Source organism: Culex quinquefasciatus, chromosome 2 (genome assembly GCF_015732765.1).
Source record: "Culex quinquefasciatus strain JHB chromosome 2, VPISU_Cqui_1.0_pri_paternal, whole genome shotgun sequence".
Taxonomy (NCBI): domain Eukaryota; kingdom Metazoa; phylum Arthropoda; class Insecta; order Diptera; family Culicidae; genus Culex; species Culex quinquefasciatus.
The window spans coordinates 159,320,986-159,332,994 of record NC_051862.1 but is presented as its reverse complement, the minus strand read 5'-3'; the positions used below and the strand labels follow the sequence as shown (position 1 = coordinate 159,332,994).

Here is a 12,009-nt window from a genome sequence, read left to right as displayed (position 1 = left end):
TTTATGACCTTTTGGGAGGTGGTGCGCTTTTGCCACCCACTTCTGATGTGCGTGTGTGTGCGTTGATGAGATGAACATAAAAAGGGTGGTTGTTTCCAAGGGGATTGGAATTTTCGCACATTCTTCTTTTTTTTCTCGTTTGGAGGATGTATCATGGCGTGGGAATTTAGGAGAAGGGAGGTTGGTTTATTGTGATGAGACATTATGTTTTCATGAAATAAACAAAATAATGAGATAATTTTTGAGATTAATTCAAGGGCTCGGAATTTTGAATCGTCTATTGTACATGAATTTCGGCAGCAACTTGAACGATCTTTTGAAAGTTTGAAACACCGATCAGCATAGACTTATAAACTAAATTCTAAAAAATGGTCTCATACTATTTTCACCGGAAAGCTTCACCAAATTCACAAAAAAACAAAAAACAAAAAAACAAAAAACAAAAAAACAAAAAACAAAAAAAAAACCAAAAACAAAAAACAAAAACGTAACTTAATCCACCTTTAGGTGGTTGGTGCCTTCCTCTCATTTATAGAGTGATTACAATCCCCTAAAGTGTCCACATGGTTTATGGATCTCCCCTAACGTGATCGCTGCACCTAAGAGGTCCTAATAAAAATAAGTGACGAGTAAAAAAACAGACTTCCTACAGACTTTTTGTCAAGATTATACAGACACCGCCTTTCAGGAAAATGGCATCCCTCTACACGGCTTTTTCGTGGCGATCAGACGGGACCATTTAAGGTTATGTAAATTCAGACCATTTTTTAAACTGCTTGTAATTTTAGATAGGTAAGTCAGATCTTGAAAATTCTTAATCCACAAGAAAGGTCTTCTCATATGCTTTCTAAAAATTTATAACATGTGAGGGTTTCATGAAAAAACCACCCTTTTTACCATAATTTTAATTTAATATGAAACAGTTTTTTTAACATAACTTTTTAAATTCATGAGAAAACTGCATGAATTTAAATAGCAACTTAGGGGACGTTAAGACGGATCGATTAAAACCATTCCGGCCAAAATCGGTTGAGCCTGTGACAAGATATTCCAGTGACATTGATTTGGCACACATGTCTACATACAGCCAAACACACAGACATTTGCTCAGCTCATGATTCTGAGTCGATATGTACAAATGATGGTAGGACTAGGAGGTCTAACTAAAAAGTTCGTTTTTCGACTGATTTTATAGCCTTTCCTCAGTAAAGTGAGGAAGGCAAAAACAAAAAACAAAAAACAAAAAACAAAAAACAAAAAACAAAAAACAAAAAACAAAAAACAAAAAACAAAAAACAAAAAACAAAAAACAAAAAACAAAAAACAAAAAACAAAAAACAAAAAACAAAAACAAAAACAAAAAACAAAAAACAAAAAACAAAAAACAAAAAACAAAAAACAAAAAACAAAAAACAAAAAACAAAAAACAAAAAACAAAAAACAAAAAACAAAAAACAAAAAACAAAAAACTAAAAACAAAAAACATGGGCAGACGGAAGGCACAAAATTCATGGAAGACGGTAATAACAAAATTCAGGGTTCAATAACAGTTTAATAACAGTTCATGTTATATAACAAAATTTGTTATTGGTCTGATATTGATTGAAAGCCAAAACAACCTTGGAATAACATTTTTTGTTATAGAGCAATTCCAGCCCAAAACAGGAATTTTTCAGGTACCTTTTTCTCGACCCTCTCCGATTTCAATGAAACTTTGTAGACATGTTATCCTTCGCTTATATAAGCCATTTTTGTGTATATGGAGCCAGTTCCACTCGATAATGACATTTGAGAAGGGCGTAAGTGTTTTAAATATTTTTGTAATTCGCAATTTTAATATTTCTGTATTTCGAAGCCGTTGCATCGTATCAGAAAGTGGTCAAAGACAAACTTGTAGGAAATTTGACGGGCTTTTCGATAAAAATACACTGAAAGAAAAAAAAACCCAACTTTTATGAGATTTTTTGATTTTTAAGTTTAAAAGTCAAATTTGAGGGGGAGCCCACGATTTTTTTTCGTTCAAAATTTTTGTGAAGATAGCCTTAGATGTTACAAAAAGACTCACGAAAAATGCAGGATGGAGCAACTCACCTAAAAAAATACAAAAATCATTTACTGAAACTGTTTTTTTGAAAAGTGCTCTAAACGTCAAAATTTTCAAAAACCGAATACGAAAATCGATTCTCCAGACAATTTTACATAAAAGTCTCCATATTGACCATTGTCCTAAGTCCAATCCTTGTGAAGTTACAGCGGTTTTAAAAATAAAAATGTTGAAAAAATAGGTTTTTTGATGGTTTTTGGCAATTTCTATATGACAGACTTGATTTTTCAGTCTCGTAAATATTTTTACCGGAAAGCGCGTCCAATTTCCCATAAGTTTGTCTTTGACCACATTTCAATTGGATGTATGAGCTTACAGATACACCATATTCTTTTTTTAAGTCACCTTTTTTTAAACGATTCTCGATTTACGCAACTTTTTTTAAGTCATGACTTAAAATGAGAATGTCCATGACTTAAATTGAGAATATGACTTAAATAAAGAATCTTTGGGACTTCGTAATTTGTCGCAGAATTTTCAAAATGAATCAATTGTATTTTGTTTAGTTTTGTTGTTAAAACATTTTAGTATGGTTTTGGAACACCTGGGATGTTCTAGTCCATCCGAAACTTCCGGAAGTTTTGTGCAGCAGGCTAACCGAAGAAACAAGTTGAAACTTCAAAATTTTGACAATGGATCCTAACCAGACAGCTTCAGTGAGTGCGGTAGGCTACAGTGCATTGTTGTAACAACTTATTGGGATGATCTGGGTCATCCAAGGACTCCCTGGAGTCAAGACCGGTGGGTCTACCGCCGTAACAAGCAAGAGGTCGACGGATTTTGACCCCGGAACATACCCGCATAGCTTCAGTAAATATGGTAGACTACTTTGCTGATGTGTTGGGATGTTCTGGGACATCCAAGGACTCCCTGGAGTTAAGATCTGTGGGTCTACCGCCGTAACAAGCCAGAGGTCGACGGATTTTGACCCCGGGACATACCCGCATAGCTTCAGTGAGTATGGTAGACTACTTTGCTGATGTGTTGTGATGTCGTGGGTCATCCAAGGACTCCCTGAAGTTAAGATTTGTGGGTCTACCGCCGTAACGAGCAAGAGGTCAATGGATTTTGACCCCGCATAGCTTCAGTGAGTATGGTAGATTACTTTGCTGATGTGTTGGGCTGTCTTAGATCATCCAAGGACTCCCTGGAGTTAAGATCTGATGGTCTGTCTTATCTCCAGGGAGTCCTTGGATGACCCAGAATATCTCAACACAACCGCAAAGTAGCCCAGGTGTTCCAAAACCATACTAAAATGTTTTAATAACATAACTAAACAAAATACAATTGATTCATTTTGAAAATTCTCCGACAAATTACGAAATCACAAAGATTCTCAATTTAAGTCATATTCTCAATTTAAGTCATGGACATTCTTTTTTTCGATCTAAAAAGATCTTAACTCCAGGGAGTCCTTGGATGACCCAGGACATCCCAACACATCCGCAAAGTAGTCTACCATACTCACTGGGGCTATGCGGGTATGTCCCGGGGTCAAAATCCGTCGACCTCTTGCTTGTTACGGCGGTAGACCCAACGGTCTTGACTCCAGGGAGTCCTTGGATGACCCAGATCATCCCAATAAGTTGTTACAACAATGCACTGTAGCCTACCGCACTCACTGAAGCTGTCTGGTTAGGATCCATTGTCAAAATTTTGAAGCTTCGACTTGTTTCTTCGGTTAGCCTGCTGCACAAAACTTCCGGAAGTTTCGGATGGACTAGAACATCCCAGGTGTTCCAAAACCATACTAATATGTTTTAATAACATAACTAAACAAAATACAATTGATTCATTTTGAAAATTCTCCGACAAATTACGAAATCACAAAGATTCTCAATTTAAGTCATATTCTCAATTTAAGTCATGGACATTCTTTTTTAAACGATTCTCGATTTAAACACCCCCATTTCGTTGTGTAAATCAAGAATATGGTGTATAAACTAATTACATTGCTCATAACTGAAAACATAATATTTTTTTCAGTGTAGTATAGTAACCTGGATAGTAAATTAGCTTATATCTGTAAGCCCATACATCCAATTGAAATGTGGTCAAAGACAAACTTATGGGAAATTGGACGAGCTTTCCGGTAAAAATATTTACGAGACTGAAAAATCAAGTCTGTCATATAGAAATTGCCAAAAACCATCAAAAAACCTATTATTTCAACATTTTTATTTTTAAAACCGCTGTAACTTCACAAGGATTGGACTTAGGACAATGGTCAATATGGAGACTTTTATGTAAAATTGTCTGGAGAATCGATTTTCGTATTCGGTTTTTGAAAATTTTGACGTTTAGAGCACTTTTCAAAAAAACAGTTTCAGTAAATGATTTTTGTATTTTTTTAGGTGAGTTGCTCCATCCTGCATTTTTCGTGAGTCTTTTTGTAACATCTTAGGCTATCTTCACAAAAATTTTGAACGAAAAAAAATCGTGGGCTCCCCCTCAAATTTGACATTTAAACTTAAAAATCAAAAAATCTCATAAAAGTTGGGTTTTTTTTCTTTCAGTGTATTTTTATCGAAAAGCCCGTCAAATTTCCTACAAGTTTGTCTTTGACCACTTTCTGATACGATGCAACGGCTTCGAAATACAGAAATATTAAAATTGCGAATTACAAAAATATTTAAAACACTTACGCCCTTCTCAAATGTCATTATCGAGTGGAACTGGCTCCATATACACAAAAATGGCTTATATGAGCGAAGGATAACATGTCTACAAAGTTTCATTGAAATCGGAGAGGGTCGGGTACAACCGGTTCCCTATTTGGCATGGAATTGCTCTATAGAAGAATACCTCCAACTGTTAAAGGGATGATCGGATTAGGTTAAAATAACAAAAAATAATAACAAAGATTTGTTGGAAGAATAACTAAAAATGTTATTAAAACAACAATCCCATGACAAAAAAATTATTTTTTTTCGAATAACAAATTTTGCTATAAATAACATAAAACGTTTTAGGCCTAGTAAAATATCAATAATGTTATTCCTAAGTGATTTCCTTCTGTCCGGGAAAACAGAAACATATTTTTGTTATTTTGTGTCTGTTCTTGCTGGAACTAATCAAAACCATCAAAATATTGTGCAGTTACACTGCTAAAAAAGCTGGCTTTAAAACATTTATTTTCATTAAAATGTTGATTTTTTTTATATGTTACAAGCCTTGCCCGACAAACTTCGTTCTGCCTTTTTTTCGTTTGTTGACGTTTGTTACTTTTTTGCTTATTCAGCCTCCTGTGATCAAAATATGATTTTACGTAACTTTCTCCATACAATTTGCCGATGCTCCGGAATCGGTTCCAGAGTGGCCAAAGTGTCAATTAGTTAGCGTAAGAACCTTCCTTGGACTTAGACAAACCCAACGCAACAAAGAGCACCTCGATCCGACGTTCCGTATTGGATTGATTCGCGTTCGAACAAAACCGTCGAAATTTGTTTTATATATAGATTATTTGGTAAGAGTCGAGGGGCATAAACATCAAAAAATATTTGCAATGGCCTAACAAAAAAAAAAAAAAAAACGGAATAAATGCGTTTCTATAATAAAAAAACACCAAAAAATAATTGATTTTAAAAATAGTCTGATTTTACTGAAAATTTTTGTCTGTAAAAAAACATCAGAGTTTTATTTTTAGTTTACAAATAGAGCATCATAAACATGGTTTTAAATTTCACTTAAATGCAATTTATATATTTTTAACTATATTAAATTTCTAGTAAATTCTTTCTCGACGTCCGTTTTGAAAAAAATATTAAGAATATTTTTCCAGACCCTCCTCTTCACTACATTTTGTTTTTGGCTTGTTATTCATCCAGCAAAAAGCGTGTGAATACAAATAGCAAAATCACTCCTCATCGTCGTCATCACCTCTTCGAACAAAAAGGTTACAAAGGAAAGATTTCCCACCGCTGGGCATCTTTGGTCACTTTAGGGGGGGAGGAGGGATGGCAAGCAGAGGAAAATAACACCCAAAACAATCATACGAGGCTGCTGGCTTCACGCTCTGCTGGACTTTGAGGTTGAGGTTTTGGACGAAAGAATGAATAAATTCGTGGTAGCACCCCCAAAGCACACACCAATAATCGTGATCGATCAATGTCCATCTCATTTCTTGGGTAGATTCTTTTGGTTGTGGATTCCAGCTCAAAGTTATAGAATGGAAAACATTTTTTTTAAATAGCTTTTAATAACTCATTTCGAAATTTTAAATTATCGAAAAAAAATATCCTTAAAAATCATTTTTCAAATTCAAACAAGTTTTCGCTTTCTGACGTGGACCGTCCAAGCTTGGAGCAAACTTGAGATCCCGTCAACCGTCGACATGTGTGCGGCAAGAGCTTTTCCCTTTTATGATTCTTTTCTCCACCCTCCCCGCAAAAGCTCCACCAGCAGACATTGGCGCAGAAGAAGAATGGAGATCGACGCGTGGAAAAAAAAGCAACGAATTTCGAAATAACCTTCCACATGATTGACTTTTCAACAAGCCATTTCGGATTAGCTTTTCCCCCATGCGTCCGTCCACGTGTGTGTGTGGGCTTGTGGAATGTGATCCTTCAAGTCAAGATTGAGCTATACGAGGTCCAAAGAAGAAGAAGAAAAGAGCTTTTCTCATGAGATGTGACCGGCGGACGGCGAGACGTGTGATGCGTGAAATAGAGCGTGTTTGATGGGTTTTTCGCACATTTTCCTTGCCCCGTTCATGGCTGGCATGGGAAAACTGGGCGGAAAATCCCAAAGAAAGCAACTTTAAGAAGACGAAGAAACGTGCTGAAAGTGGGCTCGCATTTTAAGTTATTTATTAGAATCGCAAAGCGAGAAAATCGAGCAAAGAGCTTTTCCTCCTGAGAAAAGCCATAAATAAGCATACAAACCAGCTGGAACCGGGACAAGTTCATAAACAGCATTGTCTGGTGTGCCCAATAATGGCATTTCGATGCGACTGATTGATGAGGATTTTGTCGAAGTCGGTGTGTTATTCTAGATGGAGAGGATGGGTTTTTAGCTTTTGTTTGCTGAAAGAAGAATGGCCGTGTAGGTCGTAAGTGGAATCTTGTGGCAAGTTATGGCCATAAAAGAAGATTTGTTAAAGCTTGTTGTACTTTCGAACGTGTTTTATGGACACGCGTGAAACGTTTGTCTCTAGCTTTGATGATTATTTTTTGGAAGTCAACTGTGAGAGGACTTTTAATTATGTTTTCTAAAATATTAATTTTAAATCATTTTAAATTATCAAATTAAATTACAACATATTGTGTGACTGGTTGGTTTAGGGAGATTTGGTGTTGTGTATGAGACATCTTAAGATGACTTAGCTCGAAAAAACTCGTTCCTAAAGCAAATCATGCCATTTTGGCAGCTATCTAAATTTGAGGTACTTTGAGGTTTTTAGCCAAAAATCCTCTAGAAAAATCATTTTTTTTACATATTTGATGAAAAGTATCCAAATGTTTGAAATTTGAAAAATATTCCAAACATTGTAGCATGACAATACGATTCCCTCAAATAAAATAAACTGTTGGATGACTTATTATACCCTATCTTTGTATTTGAGCGTCAATTTTTAAACGATTGGCTTTAAAGGAAGAGGAATCTTATTGAAAACGTGGTAATAATCGGTAAATTGAAGGGTAAATTGATCGATTATAATGGAAAATACATTGTTTATGCTTAAAATTATGACACACATTCTAAAATTATTAATAAAAACATGTTATCCCAAAAATAATGAAAGTTAAAATTTTAAATGTTTGTACGTATTTAAAATTAAGTATTACCTTTTATATTTAGTCACTTTAGAAAGGTTGTCATAATTTTAAGCATAAACAATGTATTTTCCGATCAATTTACCCTTCAATTTACCGATTATTACCACGTTTTTAATAAGATTCCACATAAAAATGATAAATAATTTGATTAAAAACAGAAAAATTTAAATTGAGATATCTTAAAATAGACATCGATAGACACGGAGATATTTTCAGTAAATGTAGTTGAAAGTGTGTACTTTCAGGTGCATTGTTCGGTTTTGCGCCAAAAAGCGCCATTTTGAAAACATAGCAACTTGAAAATAGGCTCAAAATAACTTAAAAATGGTTATAACTCCTCAATAAAGGCTCCAAACATTTGCTGTCTTTGGCAAAAATGTGTAATTTTATGTCATAAACAACTCTTCAGAACATAGTAGGCCGCTAAAATGCTAACTGTTGGTTGCTGGAAGTGTCAGATTTATTGGCAACACTTAGCAACCAGATTGCTTCGATTGAAAAACTTACAACTAGCATCACTACACACTTTCTAACGCGCAACGGCGCGACGTTGCCGCGACGCTGACAAAACGACGAGACGAACGAGAACGAACGAGACACGAACAACGAGCGACGACGACGACGAGAGAAAAAACCGCCATTTTGCGGTACCAGTTCCTTTTCACCCTCGGAAGAGTTTACACGCTTTTAAGTTAATTAGTTGTTAATTAAAGTAGTTTTTAAAGAAGTCCGAGTGTTTTCTTCATCACACCCACGGCCATCGGATCCAACATACAGTCCACCCTTGAACATTCCGCCTTTTTCCGTGGGGCCAACGTGCCGGCCCGAACATTAGTCCAATCGACCCGAATTTGGACATCCGGCGTGGATGTGGTGAAGAAGCCCGGTGAAAAGAAGGAGGCAAAAGGCCTCCGAGTGCAAAACGGACAGTTCCCGTGCAACCCAACTCCGGTGAGAGACACGTAGCCGCGAGCGACAAGTGCGAGACGACAAGGTCTCGATTCCGAACATTCGCGAAAACCCGACGGAGGCAACCGGCCTCATTTCCCGTCGCGAGTGTTTAAGAAAGTGAAAGAAGAAGAAGAAACAACCAACGAACAAGTGTGAAGTGGAAGTGAAAAATGCCGCCGAAAGTTCAACGAACCCCGGCGAAGAAGCAGACGGAAGAAGAAGATGAGTTGGACGGTCTCATCCATCTCCGGAACCAGGAGATGGACACCCTCGAGGAGCTCCAGACGGAACTCGCTGGTTGGGCACGAGCTGATCGCACGGCTTCGGATGTCCGATCGCATCTGAAGAACCTGGAGCGGATCAACAACGACTTCAGTAACCTCCACCAGCGAATTGTCCTCCTGACCGACTCCAAGACTCGGGGACCACACGACGAGAAGAGGAAGCAGTTCAGGAAGCTGCACGACCAGGTCTCCAGAACTCTTGAGCGATGGGCGGATGACCTCGCACCCGCTATCGCTGCAGGTCCATCCACGGCACTCCAACCAGCCAGGGCCCAACCGGTGATCATCCAGCAACCACTGCCAAGAATCATCCCGAAGTTCGACGGCAAGTACGAATCATGGGACAGGTTCAAGGTTATGTTCAAGGACGTGGTGGACAAGTCAAACGATCCTGCCAGGATCAAGCTCTACCACCTGGAACAAGCCTTGATCGGAGAAGCTGCAGGTTCAATCGACGATAAGACCATCCAAGATGGCAATTACGAGCGAGCCTGGGAACTGCTGGAAGAGCGCTTCGAAGACAAGCGGAGAATGGTCGATCTGCACATCGGCGGTCTGTTGGGAGTGCAGAAGCTGGAAGAGGAGGGCCATGCGAATTTGAGGACACTGCTGGAGGGCTTCATCAGCCACGTCGAGAACCTAAAATTTCTAGGACAAGAGTTCTCCGGTGTGTCGGAGCAGATTGCAGTCTACCTTCTGGCGCACGCTTTGGACGATGTGACATACAAGCTCTGGGAGGGAACTATCAAGCGCGGAGAGCTCCCCAAGTACGACGAGGCCATCAAGTTCCTGAAAGACCGTGTCTTCGTTCTGGAGCGTTGGAAAGCTACTAAGAAGGCTGCTACAAAACGAAGTCATCCAGTGACTGTACACGAGCAGCCCTACCACATCGCTAATACAGCCGTCACGTCGCAGCCTGGAATCCGGTGCAATTTCTGCAACGGACGTCACCTGACCTTCAAGTGCGCTGTCTTCAATGGCCTTAAGGTGTCCCAGCGCATGACTGCGGTCAGAGAGAAGAACCTGTGCCGAAACTGCTTGCGGAGTGGGCACCACTGGAAGGAATGTGGATCCCAGCACTCGTGCCGCAAGTGTCAACGAAGACACAGCACGCTGCTACACCGGCACCCACCTGCGTCCAGAATCTCAGGCCAACCGCATTCGCAACCCTCACCATCCTGTCACAAAGCACCGATGGTCAACGCCATGTTGCCCACAGCACTGGTCACTTTGCGTGACAACGAGAACCAACCTGTGCCGTGTCGCATCCTTATGGACAGCGGATCACAGGTAAACTTTATTTCAAAATCCATGGCAGCTCGACTGAAGTTGCCAAAAACGGCTTCAAACGTTCCCATCTGCGGCATCGGGGATGTTAAGACCTACGCCAAGGAGTCCGTAATTGTTCAGCTTCAGTCACGGGTCAGCAACTTTACCGCAAACGCACAGTGTTTCGTCGTTCCGAAAGTGACCGGAACGGTGCCGTCTTCGCCGGTTGACATCACGGAGTGGCCAATACCCATTGGTACCCAGCTGGCAGACCCGGATTTCCACAAGCCGAACCGAATCGATATGCTCCTGGGAGTCACGATGTTCTTCCGATTGCTGAAAACGGGCCTGATTGAGTTAGATGGCAATCAACCGGATCTACGCGAAACTCACCTTGGTTGGGTCATTGCTGGACAAGGTTCCGTACACGGTGAACTGCAGCCCCAATTTCCGGTCAACGTAGGTTTGGCCATTTGTAACCCGTTCCTGCGCAAGTAACTAGTTTGGCTGGAAACTTCTTCCCAGCCCGGGGGAGTATGTTGGTTGCTGGAAGTGTCAGATTTATTGGCAACACTTAGCAACCAGATTGCTTCGATTGAAAAACTTACAACTAGCATCACTGCACACTTTCTAACGCGCAACGGCGCGACGTTGCCGCGACGCTGACAAAACGACGAGACGAACGAGAACGAACGAGACACGAACAACGAGCGACGACGACGACGAGAGAAAAAACCGCCATTTTGCGGTACCAGTTCCTTTTCACCCTCGGAAGAGTTTACACGCTTTTAAGTTAATTAGTTGTTAATTAAAGTAGTTTTTAAAGAAGTCCGAGTGTTTTCTTCATCACACCCACGGCCATCGGATCCAACATACAGTCCACCCTTGAACATTCCGCCTTTTTCCGTGGGGCCAACGTGCCGGCCCGAACACTAACATTTTAAGTTATCACCAAAAAGCGCTTTTTTGGACCATTTTTGCAAAAATGGCGTGTATCTCAAGTAGATTGTGAGCTACAAATTTTGCGCCTTCGTTAAACTTCCATGAAATTTTCTCCTCTACAACTTTGCCGAAGACACCAAAGCCCTACAACGTCATCCAACAAAGTTAGTTTTTGGTTGACACCCTGGAAGGTCGTCACCCTGTATGTCAGTAACTTCAAAAGATAGCCTTTATCAAGTACAACAACTTTTCCGAAGACACCATTTGGCTAGGACGTCAAATAAAGGAGTTATCAATTTATTCCACTTAATTTTGCCATTCCGAACACTGTGCAGGGATGAATGCATTTGATAAAATGACTGAATGCATGTTGTGATAAGTTTTCAAAAGATTTCGCAAATTATTATTAAATCGAATTAATTAATTTTTAGAAATCAATTTAAAGCAAACATTCTTGTAAAAGTAACATTCAGTATCAGTACCCAGTACTAAGCAAAAATGAAAATAAAAATGAAAAATATTAAGAAAACAGATTGCTTTTTACAACTTTCATTAATAGTTTATAAAGTAAGTGAGTTTAGAATACTTTACAAATTTTGTCATATTGTCATAACACAGCTTAAAAAGTAGTAATCCAGCTGCGTGTAAAAGGCCTGGGTGTAAAGTAAATATTGCACTATTT

The 12,009-nt window shown here is 39.2% G+C and overlaps 2 protein-coding genes across 2 annotated transcripts in view; both read right to left on the bottom strand.

The window, feature by feature from the left end:
- The window catches only part of LOC6036051, a 747,764-nt gene that overhangs the window by 187,592 nt on the left and 548,163 nt on the right, over positions 1-12,009 (bottom strand). The gene's annotated exons all lie outside the window — the stretch shown is intronic.
- On the bottom strand, positions 10,279-11,154 carry LOC119767846. Its single transcript, XM_038257517.1, has 2 exons — positions 10,779-11,154; positions 10,279-10,721 (listed from the first exon to the last, which is right to left on the bottom strand). The coding sequence occupies exons 1-2, from the start codon at positions 11,000-11,002 to the stop codon at positions 10,529-10,531; spliced, it is 417 nt and encodes a 138-aa protein (XP_038113445.1). The 5' UTR covers positions 11,003-11,154; the 3' UTR covers positions 10,279-10,528.

Bases quoted from the DNA above. Each gene is read 5' to 3' on its own strand.
- LOC119767846 (XM_038257517.1), bottom strand. From the start codon at position 11,002: ATGCTAGTTGTAAGTTTTTCAATCGAAGCAATCTGGTTGCTAAGTGTT. The intron at 10,722-10,778 runs GTGAGTTTCGCG...GCCCGTTTTCAG, and splicing joins CCAGCAATGACCCAACCAAG to CAATCGGAAGAACATCGTGA.